The sequence below is a fragment of the Oncorhynchus nerka genome, linkage group LG14, assembly GCF_034236695.1.
Source record: "Oncorhynchus nerka isolate Pitt River linkage group LG14, Oner_Uvic_2.0, whole genome shotgun sequence".
Lineage (NCBI taxonomy): Eukaryota > Metazoa > Chordata > Actinopteri > Salmoniformes > Salmonidae > Oncorhynchus > Oncorhynchus nerka.
In genome coordinates, this window is record NC_088409.1 from 40,190,240 (window position 1) to 40,210,319 (window position 20,080).

General features: G+C 41.4%; 2 protein-coding genes across 5 annotated transcripts in view; one reads left to right on the forward strand and one right to left on the reverse strand.

The window, feature by feature from the left end:
- The window catches only part of LOC115141046 (tyrosine-protein phosphatase non-receptor type 23-like), a 37,615-nt gene extending 32,074 nt beyond the window's left edge, over positions 1-5,541 (reverse strand). Inside the window, 1 exon segment of the mRNA XM_029679628.2 lies at positions 5,333-5,541. Coding sequence (XP_029535488.2) covers positions 5,333-5,416 — 84 coding nt within the window. The 5' untranslated portion in view covers positions 5,417-5,541.
- A 55-nt stretch (positions 5,542-5,596) lies between these two features.
- On the forward strand, positions 5,597-12,532 carry LOC115141047 (GA-binding protein subunit beta-1-like). Of its 4 annotated transcripts, none has more exons than XM_029679629.2 (9): positions 5,597-5,990; positions 6,826-6,936; positions 7,113-7,280; positions 7,472-7,669; positions 7,823-7,955; positions 8,120-8,200; positions 8,392-8,556; positions 10,746-10,864; positions 10,951-12,532. In XM_029679629.2, exons 2-9 carry the CDS (start codon positions 6,829-6,831, stop codon positions 11,416-11,418), a joined length of 1,440 nt encoding a protein of 479 aa, XP_029535489.2. In that variant the 5' UTR covers positions 5,597-5,990; positions 6,826-6,828; the 3' UTR covers positions 11,419-12,532. The 4 variants fall into 4 exon arrangements, with proteins under 4 accessions (XP_029535489.2, XP_029535492.2, XP_029535491.2 ...); XM_029679632.2 differs by having other exon boundaries at positions 7,823-7,928; XM_029679631.2 differs by having other exon boundaries at positions 7,475-7,669.
- Positions 12,533-20,080: the final 7,548 nt, after the last annotated feature.

Consider the following 20,080-nt stretch of genomic DNA (forward strand, 5'->3'; position numbering starts at 1 on the left):
GGGAGAGGCTGAAAATGTCAGTGATCAGCACATGCTCAGAGTGCACGTCCTCGTAATCCGTCTGGCACTTTGTCCTTGTGAATGTTGACCTGTTTAAAGGTCTTACTCACATCGGCTGCTGAGAGCGTGATCACACAGTCGTCCGGAACAGCTGATGCTCTCATGCATGCTTCAGTGTTACTTGCCTCGAAGTGAGCATAGAAGTAATTTAGCTTGTCTGGTAGGCTCGTGTACTGTGCAGCTCGCGGCTGTGCTTCCCTTTGTAGTCTGTAATAGTTTGCAAACCCTGCCACATCCGACAAGCGTCGGAGCCGGCGGTGTAGTACGATTCAATCTTAGTCCTGTATTGACGCTTTGCCTGTTTGATAGTTCGTCGGAGGGCATAGCGGGATTTCATAAGCTTCCGGGTGCGTCCCGCTCCTTGAAAGCGGCAGCTCAACCCTTTAGCTCAATGAGGATGTTACCTGTAATCCATGGCTTCTGGTATGTGCGAGCGGTCACTTAATATAATATAATAAACAATGCCACTTAATATAATGTTTACATACCCTACATTACTCATCTCATATGTATACACTGTACTCGATACCATCTACTGCATCTTGCCTATGCCGTTCTGTACCATCACTCATTCATATATCTTTATGTACAAACTCGTGTGTATAAGGTAGTAGTTGTGGAATTGTTAGGTTAGATTACTCGTTGGTTATTACTGCATTGTCGGAACTAGAAGCACAAGCATTTCGCTACACTCGCATTAACATCTGCTAACCATGTGTATGTGACAAATATAATTTGATTTGATCTCCTCAATGCCATTGGAAGAATCCCAGACAATATTCCAGTCTGTGCTAGCAAAACAGTCCTGTAACTTAGCATCTGCCTCATCTGACCACTTTTTTATTGCCCGAGTCACTGGTGCTTCCTGTTTTAGGGAAGTATAGATGATAGAATAAACATGACCATTTAAGTCGAGATTCAATGGTGGGTGGACTGGCGGCCATCTTTGTGGCAGTATTTAGAAATTCAAATTTGTATTCCATTTCAATGGTGTACCCACTGTTCCAGATAAATTGCAGTGGTCTGAAGGGATAGGTCCATTCTATGAATTGTATTTCTATGATTCAAATGCCACTCACCCTGTACTTAAGAGCATGTTGTGTCAACTGATGGCAGGCACAACACCAAAACAGACAATGGAAAGTAGGGTCTAAATTACAACATATGTGAATATGGAAAAAAATACCTGAGTTTAAGCAGTTAGATAATTAACGTTAAAGGTTCAAATCTGTTTTTATTTTATATCTAGAAAATATGAAATAATTTGACAACCCTGTTCGTAAGCTTTTAAATGATATCAAACTCAACAGTTTATATTTTCCAGTGATGAAGACAATGGCTGTCTCATGGTATGGTTGGGTATGCAACATGAGTACTTTGAACAGTTTTATCTTATCTTTTATGTTTTGGCATTCGGGTAAAAAAAAAACTTTCTGACCACCTCTTCCATGGGCAAACGTATCGAAAGTTTTGTTTCAACCAAAAGGAATGCTGTCAAAAAGTGATTAAATTTAAATGGATTTACCCTACTGTGTTTCTATTTCCATTGAGGTCAAAGGTGACCAATGCCATGATACATACACAGCAGTACTGTAGATAAATGTTAATAATCAATGATGTGTAGTTTTGGAAGGATGTCATCAATTTAGAGATTTTTTTCAGACGGATTATTAAACACTTATTCAAATCTGGTTAGTGGTGGACAGAATTTGAATAGTATTGACTCATGTACGCTACATGACCAAATGTATGTGGAAACCTGCTCGTCATACATCTCATTCCAAAATCAAGGGCATTAATATGGAGTTGGTCCTCCATTTGCTGCTATAACAGCCTCCACTCTTCTGGGAAGGCTTTCCACTAGATGTTGGAACATTGCTGCGGGGACTTGCTTCCATTCAGCCACAAGAGCATTAGTGTGCCGACTTTGCTTACAGAGGCAGTTTGGAACTCGGTAGTGAGTGATGCAACTGAGGACAGACGATTTTATGCACTTCAGCACTCGGCGGTCCCGTTCTGTGAGCTTGTGTGGCCTACCACCTCGCGACTGAGCCGTTGTTGCTCCTTGACATTTTCTCTTCACAATAACAGCAATTACAGTTGACCAGGGCAGCTCTAGCAGGAGAGAAATTTGAAAAAATGACTTGTTGGAAAGGTGGCATCCTATGACGGTGCTACGTTTAAAGTCACTGAGCTCTTCAGTAAAGCCATTCTATTGCCAATGTTTGTCTATGGAGATTGCATGGCAGTGTGCTCGATTTTATACGCCTGTTTGTCTGAAATAGTCAAATCCACTTATTTGAAGGGGCTTCCACATACTTTTGTATATATATTGTGCATTTGGAAAGTGTCAGACCCCTTAACCTTTCACACAATTTAAGTTACAAACTTACCCTAAATTATAACAAAATAAAAAATTTAAAAACTTTCCTCACCAATCTACACACAATACCCCACAATGACAAAGCAAAAACAGGTTTTTAGAATTTTTTGCAAATTTATAAAAATAAAAACAGATACCTTATTCACATAAGTATTCAAACCCTTTGCTATGAGACTTGAAATTGAGCCCAGGTGCATCCTGTTTCCATTGATCATCCTTGAGATGTTTCTACAACTTGGAGTCCACCTGTGGTAAATTCAATTGATTGGACATGATTTGGAAAGGCACACACCTGTCTATATGAGGTCCCACAGTTGACAATGCACTTTAGAGCAAAAACCAAGCCATGAGGTTGAAGGAATGGTAAGGAGAGCTGAGACAAGATTGTGTCAAAGCACAGATCTGGGAAGGGTACCAAAACCTTTCTGCAGCCTTGAAGGTCCCCAAAAACAGTTGTTTCCATCATTCTTAAATGGAAGAAGTTTGAAACCACGAGAGACTCTTCCTAACGCTGTCCGCCCGGCCAAACTGAGAAATCAGGGGAGAAGGGCCTTGGACAGGGAGCTGACCAAGAACCCGATGGCCACTCTGACACAGCTCCAGAGTTCCTCTGTGGAGATGGGAGAACCTTCCAGAAGGACAACCATCTCTGCAGCACTCTAACAATCTGGCCTTTATGGTAGAGTGGCCAGACGGAAGCCACTCCTCAGTAAAAGGCACGACAGCCCACTTGCAGTTTGCAAAAAAGCACCTAAAGAACTCTCAGACCATGACAAACAAGATTATCTAGTCTGATGAAACCTAGACTGAACTTTTTGCCCTGAATGCCAAGCGTCACGTCTGGAGGAAACCTGGCACCGTCCCTACCGTTTAGCATGGCAGAATCATGCTGTGGGGATGTTTTTCAGCAGCAGGGACTGGGAGACTAGTCAGGACCGAGGGAAAGATGAACTGAGCAAAGTACAGAGAGATCCTTGATGAAAACCTGCTCCAGAGCGCTCAGGACCTCCGGCTGGGGCGAAGGTTCACCGTCCAACAGGACAACAACCCTAAGCACACAGCCAAGACAATGCAGGAGTGGCTTTGAGACAAGTTTCTGAATGTCCTTTAGTGGCCCAGCCAGAACCCGGACTTCAACCCGATCGAACATCTCTGGAGAGACCTGAAAATACTTGTGCAGCGACACTCCCCATCCAACCTGACAGATCTTGAGAGGCTCTGCAGAGAAGAATGGGAGAAACTCCCCAGATACAGGTGTGCCAAGCTTGTAGCGTCATACCCAAAAAGACTTGAGGCTGTAATCGCTGCCAAAGGTTCTTCAACAATGTATTGAGTAAAGGGTCTGAATAGTTTTTTTCATAAATTTGCAAAAATGTCAACCTGTTTTTGCTTTGAAATTTTGGGGTATTGAGTGAAAAAAAATATTTGATCCATTTTAGAGTAAGGCTAACTTAACAAAAATGTGGGAAAAGTCAAGGGGTCTGAATACTTTCCAAATGCACTGTACCTGCATCACATGTAATCTGCTAAATTTGAACCTGGATGACAAATACATGATCAATCTGTCTTAACATTGAATCCTGAATCGTATCAACATTCCCTTGTCATGATTGTCTATGACCCTTTTGGCTGGACTGGGAGGATTTGGCCTCCAAATGGCTCTGGAGCAATCCCATCATGCCCTGCTGTGGTAAGTATTCTCCAGTCAGTGAAGAGCCTCTCTAATAACCAGCTACTTATAGTCAGACTCACTGGAGCCACAGTCTGGAGGTAAAGGAGACCATTATTTGTCCTTATTACAAGCCACACACATATCCAACATAATATCCGCCTTAAACAAAATATATTTGTCTGCCATAGCCAAATAAATAACACACGGTTGTCTATCAGTATTGTGCTTCAACGGGACAGAGATTGTCCTGTTACAAAACTCCAGCTGCACTTGCTAGCCTAAACAAAGAAACTCTATTATTCTCTCTCCATTCATCTCCCAGCTCTCTTTCTCCTCCTTTCCATTACTTTTCCATGGACTGTTATCCTTAATTTTCTTTCCAGATAAACAATCTGTCACTGCTATGATAAAAATCGTAACCTTCATTGAATGTCATTGACAAACGTTGCTAGAAAAGTGATCTGGGACAAAGGCAGCAAAAAAGAAGGAAGAAGAAGGTCCTCTAGTAATATCTGGAGCATGAGGTGGAGGAGGAAGAAAGGAGATTGGATTGTAAGGCATAAGATGCAATTGTAGTGGGTGTGTGGGAGAATTTCCTCAGAAGTATGTTATGATGACTATGGCAGAGTTTTCCCTGGCCGTATCACATCCTGGCTCCACTATGACCCTTCACCTAACGTTACAGTGCTGTTCTCTAATTTTAACTCATTCCAGCACTAATTTCTGAATGTCCTGGTTATTTTTTTACCATGCCCCCCCCCTTTAATGACCACTGACAAAGGTGTGAACATATACGATTCCAATCTACCAGACTTGCCTCTACATCAAAGCAAAAATATTCCATGGTGCATGTGACAATGACATCATTTTATAGACTAACTAGCTAGACTATCATGCCTGCACAGAAACCAAGACAGCTAGTTCTACTATTGCTTATTTATTGTTGTGACTGGGGTATCTGACACATTAACTACATGTTGACCTAAATAGCTAACTAATTATCAACTTAGCTAGCTAACTGTAAACAAAGGCGATTGTCATGGCTGACACAGCTAAACAGATACGAGCTAGTTAACTAACTTTACTTGATGCGTCGGGCTAATAACTGTCTAGATGTGCTCGATACGTATGATTATCTTCCGTAATCCTTGTCTGCTTGACTTCCGATCTCAACCGCCCGGCAGTGCCCTGTTGCTCCACTCCCCCACCCATCTCACCTGCCTCACCGACGGGCTGAACTCGAACTCCCCTGCCTCTTTCAGATCCAGCCAGATCATTGGCATACGGGGGACCGCCTCCATCGCGGCCAGCGACTGCACCGAGCCTGAGTTAAAGTTACTTCAATTTAAATATCACTACAGCAGTTTTTAATTCAGTGGATTTCTATATATTGTTTCTTATAATCCCCAAACAACTGTGTCATGTCTCCATTTACACTTCAACAGGAAACGATGGACGCTAAGGGACGTGACGCCAGAAGGAATGTTCCAGTGCGCAAATGTTTATGGGAAATGTAGTTCACTATATTAGATTAGACTACTTGTTTCACTAGATGGTTTGAATTTGAAACATCTAGCTATATTCAGTATCTTTGGTTAGGCAATAACTACATGACATAATAGTATATATTTTGTAAAGTTATACTAATGTATTTTGTCATCATGTTCGAGCGTGGGAACATTTGTGGAACATGCATTGCTGCACACTACATACTATTACCACTTCCGGTGTGCCTGGCCGCCATATTTGATTCTGCAAAAAATATAAATATTATGATATTTGTTTAGCTGTCTAGCAAAGTTACGAAAGTGTAATAAACACACATTCAGCGGCACAAATTAGAAGAGTTGCACTTTTAGCGAACGACTTTCTAAGGTAAGCAACACTTGAAAGTCGAATCCATAGTTAGCTGTAGCTAAATAACAAACCGTGTAGAAATGCTCTGCAACTTAGCTAGCTATCTAACGTTAAGCTAACGAGCTAGCTACTTGTAAAACTAAGTAATTGACATTGTTAGATGTCTATCTAGCTAGCTATCTTGCAATGTAGCTAAATTACCCCAAACGCAAACACTATTAAGATGTTATTGATTATGTGTCTTGTGGAAATCAAAGCCACCTTCAGTTCTGAATGCTAGTAACTAACGTTAGCTAGCTAGCAATAATAGTGCGGATGTGGAAGTAGCCAGATTTGGTGCCCACTTCTTTGACATCCGTAGTTTCATATTCGACTTCCACCGGAACATAACACCAACCAAGTATCAAAGCATATAGTGTTGATTGTTACTTTATTAGATGTATTACTAGCTGACGAGAAGTTCAAGCCCAGCTAAATGAACTGTGCGATCATTCAGTCAGTGTTTCTTCAGCTACCATGTGACTTGACACTTGTATTTTAGCAAAATAAATAATTTCACTTTTGCCAAGTTGATTCTTATTGCTGCCACAATTTCACATGTGTTCTGACTACGATTGCTTCACATTTACAAAAACGGAATATTTCCTAGTACTGCAATTTTTCCTTCAATACAACCATCAACATTACACCAATAAAACACATTGATGAAACATGTTTCGCAGAGCATAAACAATAGTATTTTGGCAGCAAAAAAACATTATCTAGACTTTTTAGCAATGCCTGGCTTATATTCACTCAAGAGGGTGTCTTACTGTTTTGACACTTACGCAAAAGCACTCTTTCTGTCTCCCAGTAGATGTCACTGGTTGACCTGGGGAAGCGGCTGCTGGAGGCTGCACGGGCAGGGCTGGATAATGATGTCAGGACCCTCATGGTCAATGGAGCTCCCTTCACCACTGATTGGGTAAGGGTCTCACTGTAGGGATACTCACATCTACTCACCTCAAACAGAGATATTGTTCCTCAGATCTCTTGCGGTACATCACAAATCTACCTATGTTGCAGTGCTGGCTTCTTTCACACAATCCAGACACAGTGTTGTAGGGACTGGGTCCTCATAAACCAAACTGTGTGTTCTAGCTGGGGACATCCCCGCTCCATCTAGCGGCTCAGTACGGACACCACTCCACTGCTGAGGTGCTCCTTCGAGCAGGCGTTAGCAGGGATGCCCGGACCAAAGTGGACAGGACCCCGCTCCATATGGCGGCCACGGAGGGCCACTCCAATATAGTGGAGCTGCTAGTCAGTGTAAGGGCAACCAAATGTAAAGCTGACAGTATTCAGCAGTTTATATGAAAAACATAACAGTTCTATTTTTAGTAAAGTGACTGATTATTTTATTCATGTTGAATGTTCACCACCCTCATTTTGGAATCTAGGCTACCCATCTCACTTTCCTATCTCTTTTCCACCACTGTGGGGCGTGCTGTACTCCCTAGCAGAGCGGAGCGGACATCAACGCTAAGGACATGCTGAAGATGACAGCCCTGCACTGGGCGGCCCAGCACGGTCACAGAGAGGTGGCAGAGCTGCTGCTCAAATATGGAGCAGACGTCCACTCCCTCAGCAAGTTTGACAAGACGCCCTTTGACATTGCCATGGACACCAGCAATACTGAGCTCATGATACTGTTACAGGTGAAGGGACTGTGTGTGTGTTTTTTGTATTTATATGGCTCTGATGTTCATTTGTTTTCACGAAAATGCGCTTGTCTGTATAAGAAGGGAAGCGAGCACGGGGATGTTATTGTTAAATAACATCTTCAAGGTGTGTTTTGTGTATGTACACAGGATGGCATGCAGAACCAAGTGAACATGAACCCAGAGCCCCAGTTCATAATTTCCTCTGCTGGGGTCGTGAACCTCTCTGACCTCGTCAACACCACCGCCAAGTCAGGTATGGGCAACTGGAGCACTGGTTACAGTAAGTTAGGTACAAATTTAAGTAGAGGTACATCAAATATAATATAACTCACTGACATTTATAATTGATATAAATGGGGGAATCTTAGTTACCACCTGACCTCACCCAAGACACTTCTAAATGGGATGACTTGATTAAGGTTTTGCATTGTCTTATTATCTCAGGAGACTCGGTCTCTACCACCTCAGTCCTGGCAACACTGGCAGCCCTGGCAGAAGCATCCGGTCCCATGGGTAACAATGCAGGTAAGTGATGTCTATGCATAACCATGAGGATAACACTACAAATTACTCTGAGCTACTCATGTTACAATTAATAGTACTTTGATCTATATCATATTCTATAAAATTATGATAACTCTCTGTGCGTTAGGGCTAACACGATCTGTATTATAGTTCTTAGACTGCAATGGTAAGTAACTCTATCTTTCCCACAGGCAAATCTGAGGATGCGATCGCTGCAGATTCTGTGGACTCGGCCATTCAGCATGTAGTGGGTGATGGAGGTCAGAGGGTCATCACCATAGTGACGGACCAACACGGCAACCTGCAGCCAGCGGGACTTGGACAGCAGTTCTTTGTCACTATGCAGGGGCAGCAAAGTAAGTAGGAAACCACAGCCATATATAGCCATTTATACACTCGGTAGCCAGTTTATTAGGCACACCACCCGTTCACAAATGGTTCCTACAGACATTGAGTCACGTGGCCGTGGCTTGCTATAAAATGCAGATAGACAGGCATCGGGGCATTCAGTTAATGTTGCAGCTGTAGACTGTTAGAATGGGCCAAATGAGTGACCTATCAAATTCAAGTTTATTTGTCACGTGCGCCGAATACAACAGGTGAAATGCTTACTTACAGGCTCTAACTAATAGTGCAAAAAAAGTGTGTGTGTGTAGGTAAGTAAAGAAATAAAACAACAGTACAAAGACATTTGAAAATAAGAGTAGCAAGGATATATACAGACACCGGTTAGTCAGGCTTATTGAGGTAGTATGTACATGTAGGTATGGTTAAAGTGACTATGCATATATGATGAACAGAGAGTAGCAGTAGCGTAAAACGGGAGGGTGGTGGGACACAATGCAGATAGCCCGGTTAGCCAATGTGCAGGAGCCCTGGCTGGTCGGGCCAATTGAGGTAGTATGTACATGAACGTATAGTTAAAGTGACTATGCATATATGATGAACAGAGAGTAGCAGCAGGGCACACGATGCAAATAGTCCGGGTAACCATTTGGTTACCTGTTCAGGAGTCTTATGGCTTGGGGGTGAAAACTGTTGATATGCCTTTTTGTCCTAGACTTGGCACTCCGATACCGCTTGCCATGCGGTAGTAGAGAGAACCGTCCGGGTGTGGCTGGGGTCTTTGACAATTTTTCGGGCCTTCCTCTGGCACCGCCTGGTGTAGTGGTCCTGGATGGCAGGCAGCTTTGCCCCAGTGAGGTATTGGGCCGTACGCACTACCCTCTGAAGTGCCTTGCGGTCGGAGGCCGAGCAATTGCCGTACCAGGCAGTGATGCAACCGGTCAGGATGCTCTCGATGTTGCAGCTGTAGAACCTTTTGAGGATCTCAGGACCCATGCCAAATCTTTTTAGTTTCCTGAGGGGGAATAGGCTTTGTCGTGTCCTCTTCACGACTGTCTTGGTGTGTTTGGACCATTCTAGTTTGTTGTTGATGTGGACACCAAGGAACTTGAGGCTCTCAACCTGCTCCACTACAGCCCCGTCGATGAGAATGGGGACGTGCTCGGTGCTCCTTTTCCTGTAGTCCACAATCATCTCCTTAGTCTTGGTTACGTTGAGGGATAGGTTGTTATTCTGGCACCACCCGGCCAGGTCTCTGACCTCCTCCCTATAGACTGTCTCATCGTTGTCGGTGATCAGGCCTACCACTGTTGTGTCGTCTGCAAACTTAATGATTGTGTTGGAGTTTTGCCTGGCCAATCAGTTGTGGGTGAACAGGGAGTACATGAGGGGACTGAGCACGCACCCCTGGGGAGCTCCAGTGTTGAGGATCAGCGTGGCGGATGTGTTGCTACCTACCCTCACCACCTGAGGGCGACCCATCAGGAAGTCCAGGATCCAGTTGCAGAGGGATGTGTTTAGTCCCAGGTTCCTTAGCTTAGTGATGAGCTTTGAGGGTACTATGGTGTTGAACGCTGAGATTACCTATTTTACTTTGAGCATGATATGATTGTCGGTGCCAGGCTCACCGGTTCCAGTATTTCAGAAATGGCTTTTCCCGTGCTTTTAAGCACGACAGTATCTAGGATTTACAGAGAATAGTGCGACAAAAAAAAAACATCTAGTCAGTGGCAGTCCTGTGGGCAAAAAAAACGTGTTGATGAGAGAGGTCGAAGGAGAATGACAAGAATCATGCAAGCTAACAGGCAGGCCTCAAACAGGCAAATAACGGCACAGTACAAAAATGGTGTGCAGAATGGCATCTCTGAACGCACAACTCGTCGATCCTTGTTACGGACGGGCTATTGCAGCAGACAACCACACCGGGTTCCACTCCTATCAGATAAAAACAAGAAAATGCCTCTTGATAGGTCCCTTGATACCAATTAAGCAACATTTGAATGCCACAACTTATAGAATCCGTGCCCTGAAGAATTCAGACTGTTCTGGAGGCAAAGGGGTGTCCGACCCGGTACTATATCGGTGTACCCAATAAACTGGCCACTGAGTGTATATTTATTTAGTTAATATTGTGCTCATGTCAGCCTTTTTCAAGCCATTACAATGAAGGCATTCATGAGCTTATGTTTTGTTTCTGTAGTGGTGGCAGTCCCGGCTGGTCAGATCACAGAGGAGGTGGTGGAACAGGAGCCTTATCCCTCTCTGGCACGCAAGAGGAGAATAGAGCCTGCAGTCATCCTAACCAGACCCAAAGAAAAGGTCAGCAATGGTCCCCATGTTTGTTGCTTGGCATAATATTCTGAAATAGTTTCTCTCCTCTTACTGTGTGTGTCCATCGTTCTCAGAAAGCGAAGTCAGGGGACAGCAGCCGGGAGCAGCTCCAGAAGCAGTTGCAGGAGGCCAACCGGAAGGCCCAGGAGTACCGCACACAGCTCCTACAGAAGGAGCAGGAGGCTGAGCAGTACCGCCTCCGACTAGAGGAGGCCATAGAGCAACAGCAGAGCAACAATACCAGCAATGCTACTTGTTCTACCTGCACAGGTGTCCAGGAGGTAGAGGAGGAGGTGGTCCAAATAGAAAAACAACATGAGACAGAGGAGAGAGTTGTAGAGGAAGACAAAGTGGAAGGGGAGGAGGACGTCCCATTTCTGGAAGACACCATTCTGGTTAAAGTGGAGGAGGAGCTTGATTCAGGGGAGGGAGAACAGATAACAGTGGATGAGACCGAGGAAACGGAGAAGGCTTCAACTAAGGTCACAACAACCCCCAAACGGGGGAGAGGGAGGGGACGAGGACGTGGGAGGAGGCGGTAGTCGAATGTCCCTATGTTCTCTTGGTGTTCTCTCATGATGTCTTGTTTTATGCTTTTATATTAATATAAACATTTATTACTTGTTTGTTATTTTAGAACAATAACGTTGTACTTGTATTTGTAACTAGGTTTTGAGATTATTTTATTTACTTGCAATACTTTTGAAGCCATTGGCGAGCACTTGTAAACTAACGCTGAGCCATGTGGGAGGAGTTAAGGATGCAGATGGCTCTACAGTGTACAAACCATTCTGTAAATGTATAGAAAGTAAGAAAAGGTATGTTTGCATAGGAGTGTAAATACTGCAATGTGGGTTTGATTGCACTGCATTCATTCTCCTAAGAATAAGGTTTGCAACACATTCTAAATAGGATATTCAATCCACAGCATTTCTGGTTCCTGTCATCAGCGTCATGTTTAAAATGGTAGAATCAAGTTAGCTCAAGTGTATAGTGCAAACTGAGAAAATGTATCTGATTCTTCCGAAAAGGTTGTCCAAGGCTGGCTAAGTTGTAGTTATTTGCGTACCTCAATGTGTGAGTGTTTGGGCATGTGTGGATGAGGTCGATGTGTGAGATATCGGTGTTTCTTTGGTAGTTGGCCAGCTTTCTTAAATCTCAGTCTTAAATATCCTCTTCTAGTACTATTTTAGTTGCAGACCACTCAGACACTAAGATACTGTAGGTTTTCATTTTTTGTTCCAAGTAATGTTAGCTTTTAGAGTTAATGTGAAGTTAATGTTATTCTTAAGCTCTTATTTTTGTTCCTTTTGTAATTTTAAAGTATTACACTCTGTATAGACCAGCGTCTGTCAATAGACATTTATCTGTCATCGCAGTCCAGTTTAAACTAATACTCTCAGAAAAATATTGTTTACATATGCTCTCTTTGATGGCTAGTTAGTTTGGCACTATGTTCTCCTATTGTGTTTTTATAATGTTCATAACGAAACACTATCAGGGGTTATCTTCCAGTTGGTTAGGAGAAAAATAAATAAACATTTTGGTACAATATAATGTTAGTGAGAAAATGTTGGATTGTTTTTTATGTGGAATATCCCTTTCTTAACAAATGTATTTTTAGAATTCAATAAATAAGCACTTATTGTTATTCTATCCATGCATGTTACTTGTCCTTTTTGATTATTTATTATATGACTATTGTTCATCGACAAACAATGCATCTACATACACTGAGTGTGCAAAACAGGAACACTTGCTCGTTCCATGACAGACTGACCGGGTGAAAGCTATGATCCCTTATTGATGCCACTTCTTAAATCCACTTCAGTCCGTGTAGATGAATGGGAGGAAACAGGTTAAATAATGATTTTTATGCCTTGAGACATGGATTGTGAATGTGTCCCATTCAGAGGAGGAATGGTCAAGACAAAAGATTTAAGTGCCCTTTGAACGGAGCATGGTAGTAGGTTCCCATGTGTATCAAGAATGGTCTACCACCCAAAGGACATCCAACCAACTTGACAAAACTGTAGGAAATATTGGGGTCAACATGGGCCAGCATCCCTGTGGAACGCTTTCGACACCCTGTACAGTCCATGCAACTCAATATTAAGGTGTTCCTAATGTTTTGTACACTCCATGTATACCGGCAGGCATATCAAACAATCTAAATCTTATGTGTTTTGAATTAGTCCTGACGGAGTAGCTTTAATGAATTATTTGGTTGTATAAGGTTCACCATATAGCTTCTGTAAGCAATTATTAGAACGGAGCATTTCTTTCTTGCCTCGTTGAGCCTGAGTTTTTTTTTTCTTCATATTTTCTCTTGAGGAATGCTGAATAAGTTAATCTAACTTTACTTCTATTTATACCATGCATTCACAATGATGTCCCTGGAGACCAATCAGGAAAATTACAATAATTTTTTAAAAGTGCTTAGCTGTACATGAACAGTATCTATTCTGTTAAAACAGCTGTGATGGTTTCAGCAATGTACCATAGTACATCGGTGTCTCTATGTGGTCATGGTATGAGCTGTGCACCATGTTTCAACCCAAGAAGCATAGAAGAAAGAAGTAATATAAAGTGCATGTACCTTAAAGGCCCAGGAGTCTTCAAAGCATATTGGTTAGATTCATTTTCCCTTTTTACCTACTGGACATATATGCTGTAGCTAGTTTTCTCCACACCCATTTCTTCCTATTGTCAGTAAATAGAGGTATGATAAATGTTGCACCCCAACAGAGGAATCATTCCCCTGCACTGCAAAATCGATTGTGCAATTCCAATATCCTCTTTAAGTCCTACTCATGGCCATTCCCACTCACAGGGGAACATTCCCAAGAAAACTGTTTACAGACCATTAAATAAACTTGAATAGATTACAGCAGAAAAACTAAAACAGCCCCTTTTGGGAATGAAATGAAGTCAGTGCATATAAAGTTGAAGTCAGACGTTTACATACACCTTAGCCAAATACATTTAAACTCAGTTTTTCACAATTACTGACATTTAATCCAAGTAAGAATTCCCTGTCTTCGGTCAGTTAGGTTCACCACTTTATTTTTAGAATGTGAAATGTCTGAAATGAATAATAGTAGAGAGAATTATTTATTTCAACTTTTATTTCTTTCATCACATTCCCAGTGGGTAAGAAGTTTACATACACTCAATTAGTATTTGCTAGCATTGCCTTTAAATTGTTTAACTTGGGTCAAACGTTTCGAGTAGCCTTCCACAAGCTTCCCACAATAAGTTGGGTGAATTTTAGCCCATTCCTCCTGACAGAGCTGGTATAATTTAGTCAGGTTAGCAGGCCTCCTTGCTCGCACACACTTTTTCAATTTTCTGGGGTCAGGGCTTTGTGATTGCCACTCCAATACCTTGACTTTGTTGTCCTTAAGCCATTTTGCCACAACTTTGTAAGTATGCTTGGGGTCATTGTCCATTTGGAAGACCCATTTGCAACCAAGCTTTAACTTTAACGACTAATGTCTTGAGATGTTGCTTCAATATATCCACATAATTTCTCTCCCTCATGATGCCATCTATTTTGTGAAGTGCACTAGTCCCTCCTGCAGCAAAGCACCCCACAACTTGTTAACAAGAAATTTGTAGAGTGGTTGAAAAACAAGTTTTAATGACTCCAACCTAAGTGTATGTAAACACTGTGTGTGTCGTAGAGCCAATGAACACACTGATTGGTGTATGGGAGGGGGAAACTGAAAATTTGTTGTCATTGGCAGAGGTTTGGAACTCTCTTTCTTATTGATCTATTAACTAATTAACCGCATGGTGATGTCACCATGGAAGGCCAAAACTCCATCCCACTGACAGGCTGATATTTCCTGCATCTTTCAAACAGCTCGTACAATGAAAGTGCCCTTAACATAATTTTCACAATTTCATAATATTATTCCAATCTTATAGTGTGTAAATATACAGTGGGGTCTGAAATTATTGACAACCTTGATAAAGATGAGCAAAAATGAAAGTATAAAATAAATAATTTAAAAACTGAGGTATATTGAATGCAAACAAAAAGGGGGGAAATTATATTATTTTATACTAATACAATTGCTCAGAGAAAGAGATTATGTGGGTTTCAAGTCCGGAGACAGCTGGCCATTGCAACATTTGCCCACGCACACCAGTGGTGGGTTTGGTGCTGAAATGAGAATGCACGTGCAGAAAATAACCCCATACTACTGTAAAATATGGTGGTGGATCTTTGATGTTATGGGGCTATTTATGGGGCTATACCGCTTGCAGTGTGGAAGCAGAGAGAATAGTCTATGGCTTGGATTGGAGTCTTTAACAATTTTCCAGGCCTTCCTAACACACCGCCTGATATACTATAGATGTTCTACATGGCAGGCAGCTTGGCCCCAGTGATGTACTGGGCTGTCTGCACCACCCTCTGTAGTGCCATGCAATCGAGGGCGGTGCTATTGTCATACCAGGCTGTGAAGCAGCCAGTCAAAATGCTCTCAATGGTACAGCTGTAAAACTTTTGGAGGATTTGAGAGCCCATGCCCTCAAATCACATGACTGCATTTGGACCATTTTAAGTCTTTACTGATTTGGACACCGCTCTCGACCTACTCCACTGCAGCCCCGTCAAAGGATTCTGCATGAAGGAATGGTCTAAGATCCCTCCCAATGTGTTCTCCAACTCATAAAACATTTTAGAAAAAGGCTCAGTGCCGTTATCCTCGCATGGTGAGGTATTGAAAGGTATTGAAAATAGGGGTGTGAATAATTTTGACCCCTGCCTTTTTGAGACGAAAATATATGACTTCTTAACAGTGCTTGACTTGGACTGAAATTGGTTCCGGTAGTCATTTTGGGTGCCGGTACAGTTTATATTTAGGTGCGGGAGCGCCACAATACTTTGAACCGGAGCTCAAGCAGTAGAACATTTGAGGTGAGTAATTGTAGTAGTATCCATAATATCATTCCCCCAAAAAATGTAGAATACAATATAACTCAATATTTGAATGATTTATTTTATACACACATTTTTGCTAATCTTTATCAAGTGTGTCAATGATTTTTGACTGCACTGTGCATTTAAAATGCTCATGTAGTTAATGGGTACATTTATCAGTTATTGATAATTGATAGTTATTGATCACCACAGGTTTATGTTCATGTGCAGAGAACGTCAAATTACTGTAGTAGACTGTGTGAATATGGGAATGGAATGCCTGCTTCTAGCAGGAAGACACACAAAGGCTTTGTATCCATGTTCCAATGTTAGTGTATGTGTATCTTTAAAAAACAGACAAAGAGAAGTGTTGTCAATATCAAAAATAGATCATATGAATTACCGAAGACCTCCACAGCTTTTTTGAAAGATACGTAACAGCATTGTACTAAATGGCACAATAACAATTGCTTATTGCTTTACACAAGCGTTTAATATTTCACAAAATGATTGTACATAAATGTTTTTAGATGTAATATTAAATAGGTTCCCCATCACTGTCTGTCTATACGATAATTATATCAAGGCATCCCATTTGTGTGTCACAGTGAATTGTTATTCTGCATGGTATTGGATCCGTCTCAGTCGAAAGAGCAGCCATTGCCTGCGGCTGGAGCAATAGCAGGTGTGTCTATTGGCCTGATGAGAGCCAGACAAAGCGCTTGGGTTCACACAAATGATACAGACGGCTGCGAGCTACCACTGCCACAAACTGAGAATGTGTTAAAGAGAAAGTGTTAACGTTTTTACCCGTATTATGAGCTTGGAGAGGGCATAATAAAAAAAAACTGTTTTTTCCCTTAACTTTTCATCTGATGTTTGACTTCTTAAAACAAGAAACTAAAAAGGCAATGCATCGTAATTACTTTTATTATGAAAGGAAAGAGGCTCAAGGCAAGCATAATACATGTTCAAAAGAAGGCTCTAACGTTGACAGTGAATACTGTACTGTACCAACTAAATAACAGCAGCATCAACATGATTAAAGCACTCAACATGCTTGGAGGGGAAACTTTGCAAAAACATGCAAAGACACTTGTGCACAGAAAGGTACCACTAAACTGATACATTGTGATAGGAAAAGGCCACAGTATATCACAAGAACATCACATGTCAAAGTGTGAAAGCACACTCATTTGGTAGGTGTATGACATCTGCTTGAAGTGCATAACATATTTTTCTGTCATCTATTGACTATCTGTAAACATGCTACTCTATAAGGCGTACAGTTAAGGAGTTGCCCAAATAAAGAGCCACAGACATTGTCCATAAAGGGATCGTCCAAGGTGTGATAATCTGTTCAAATGTAGCACACTGCTAACATGCCATCTGTAGGCAGTGATATGCTTGATTTTATTTCAGATATGAAAAGGATATTACATAGAACTATAGCAAGATGCTATCTACGACAGAACTACTGGAATGAATCTTTCGACTCATTTCCCTAAAATGCTCATCCAGATGTTCATAATTAGGCACAAGTTACGGCACAGTAAACATTTCAATAAACCTCATTTGGTCATTCAGATTTATGACTCTGGATCCTTTACATTAAAAGTGATTTGTCATTTTTTTTTATTACAGACATTGAATAGTTAACACTTATCCCACTGCTGACATCAAACATCTAAGGCCCATTGAAGCCTCCCAAAAATAATGAAGTCTCTTTAAAGGATACTTTGAAACATTGTCTACCTCTCTTTCCACGATGGCAAGAAAACAAAGAACTTGGGTGACAAAGATATGGATATCAATGTTATGTTATAGGCTGGCTGATGTTAAAGGAAATATCTGTCTTCCAATTTCAAAAAGTATCAACCAGCTCAATGAGGGTCAGGGTCTTTGTGAGTGCACAAGGCTCTGGTTGGCATAAATGTAACTACATTTGTTTTTTCTGTGTAAGTGTATTTTTGTTTGAGCGATGCTTGATTGATTGTTTGTGCATTTTGTACCTTGGCCAAAGTGGACAATTGAAGTCAACAATTCCACAGGATACACTGTTTATACACTGAGGACCTTGCCGCAAACAAGCAAGTTTATAGCTTCAAGCGGCATTCAACTGTTTTCCTTGTTCTTACATGGAGTTTTATTCCTTTACTACTACAAGTACACAATTGAAATGTAGGTCTATTTGCAGGAGGAACTGTTGCATAGAGCACCTGTAGCCCTTTCCTGCAGTCAAATGACCAAAAGTGGTCTCATGGGTGGAATGTTATTAATATTTATCATAGTTTCATAATTAATAAACATCCAGTGTTGCTATGTCAAACGGTTGTGTTATATTTCAGTATTCTGTGATGTATATAAAATGTAATATTGGGATGCAAACTCAAAATTGAATACATTTCAACTCTATATCTGATTTGGTAAAATTGTCTTATTTTTTTAAACCCATAACCATGTGCGTAAGGTGTATACATTTTTTCTGAGTAGATTTGTTTAAGACTACTAAGAAACACTCTGTGTGACCCTAGTTTAGCCCACCGCAGTAAAAGGTTAAGGGGATGGGGTAGTGAAATAATGCAATAGTAGTGGCAACGAGTTGAGTGCCTGGAGTGTGTCTTCAGGAGTTAGATTTGATAGCAGGTACCTTAGATGATGCCTATAGTGTTAGGCATTTGGTAGAAGTGTTGGCCATTTGGTAGAAGATGCTCCTTATAAGTGATTCCATACGAAACCAGAACAAATAAAATACCATGATTTAGGGATTTTCGCAAGATTTAATCCATAGAATGGTCCTTTGGAGGAAAGCATAACTGAGAATTACTGAATCAAAGTTGCCATATTATGGCATTTTTGCCTTACCCAGGCCTCCTGTAAGACTCCATAATCTTTCATCTGTAGATGCTAAAAAGCTAAAATTGGTGTCATATTAAACTTTAACGCTTGCTCTGTAATATGAGTAGTATTATGATTTCAATAACATTTTGTACATTCATTTATTTAAAAATACAAACATTAATATTGAAAAAAATTAACAAATGTTTCAATATATTGTTGAACATAATATACTCTAGGGGCATATCAAAGTTCCATGGTGGGATCTCTGCTAGTTTTAATTTTATTGACCGTTTCATATTGAGAAATTGGCACAGCAGGCAATGTAACCAATCACAGCCCTCCTTTTACTTGCATCATTGCACATCATGCAAATGTAAGGACTCCTGGGAAAGGCCAAAATGTCATAAATATGACAACTTAGATCAATTATTTCTCAATTATGCTTTTAGATACAAATGTCAAATATATGTCAACAATCTTTCTTACAAAGGACCATTCTATGGATAAAATATTTTTTTAAATCTGCAAAACGATGTCCTTTTTTTGTCCTGGTTTCGTATGGAATCACTCGTATGTGTTGTCATTAGGGTAATAAGGGCTGGCAATTACTGCTTATGACTGCAGTAATTGGTGAAGCAATTGATACAACATGTTACAATAGAGCAGACAAAGAAAGGTTTTAGGTGATGCATGCTGGAAGGCTGCTTCTAATCCAAAGGTGTCACTGGTGGTTTGGCACCAGCAGTCATACAGCATGTGGTCCTTGGGCAAAATGGATAAACAAAGTTGCTCCTCGAGCATTGCGATATTTGACAGTGCTTCAGTGTCAAGGGAGCTCCTTCTCCACACGGAGAAGGACACTGCAATACAGTGTCGAGGGAGCTCCTTAGGTCCTCCTTAGACAATGCGGTAGTCAAACGTGTCCTTCTCCGTGTGGTCTGTCCAGTTGGAGGAGGGCATGCTGCGGTATGGGTCCAGCAGGATGCGGAAGCAGCGCACGATGAGCAAGGCCAGGGCGATGAAGAGGAGGAGGACGAAGACAAAGGCAGCCTTCCCCTCAGCCATCCTGGACCCCGCATCCATTTCGTCACTGTTCCTCCTGCCTTCCTCAGATAATCACTTTCAGATGTGGTAAGATACTGGAGCACTGGTGGCTCCTGTGGTGAAAGCCAAACCAATCAAATATGAGTAAATGCAATGTATATAATCAGTGGCTACCTGTCATTCAGGGCAGGTGGGGCTTGCCTGTTTTGCATGTTATTTTGGCATTAATACGTGTCACATCAGTTTGCAAACAATGCAACAACAAAAAATATCATTGAGTTAATTAAGCCGCATACAAACATGGTCTCTTTTTTGTTTTCTTGAGTAAGGCAGCTCCAAAATGCAGGTGTTTCAGCTTAGCTTAGTGCTTTCTGTGGTGGTGGGGC

What these genes read in the sequence shown, in the direction of transcription:
- LOC115141047 (XM_029679629.2), top strand. Translation starts at nt 6,829, where the DNA reads ATGTCACTGGTTGACCTGGGGAAGCGGCTGCTGGAGGCTGCACGGGCA. An exon ending in CTCCCTTCACCACTGATTGG is followed by an intron (nt 6,937 to 7,112) that starts GTAAGGGTCTCA and finishes TGTGTGTTCTAG; the next exon opens with CTGGGGACATCCCCGCTCCA. An exon ending in TAACCAGACCCAAAGAAAAG is followed by an intron (nt 10,865 to 10,950) that starts GTCAGCAATGGT and finishes CATCGTTCTCAG; the next exon opens with AAAGCGAAGTCAGGGGACAG.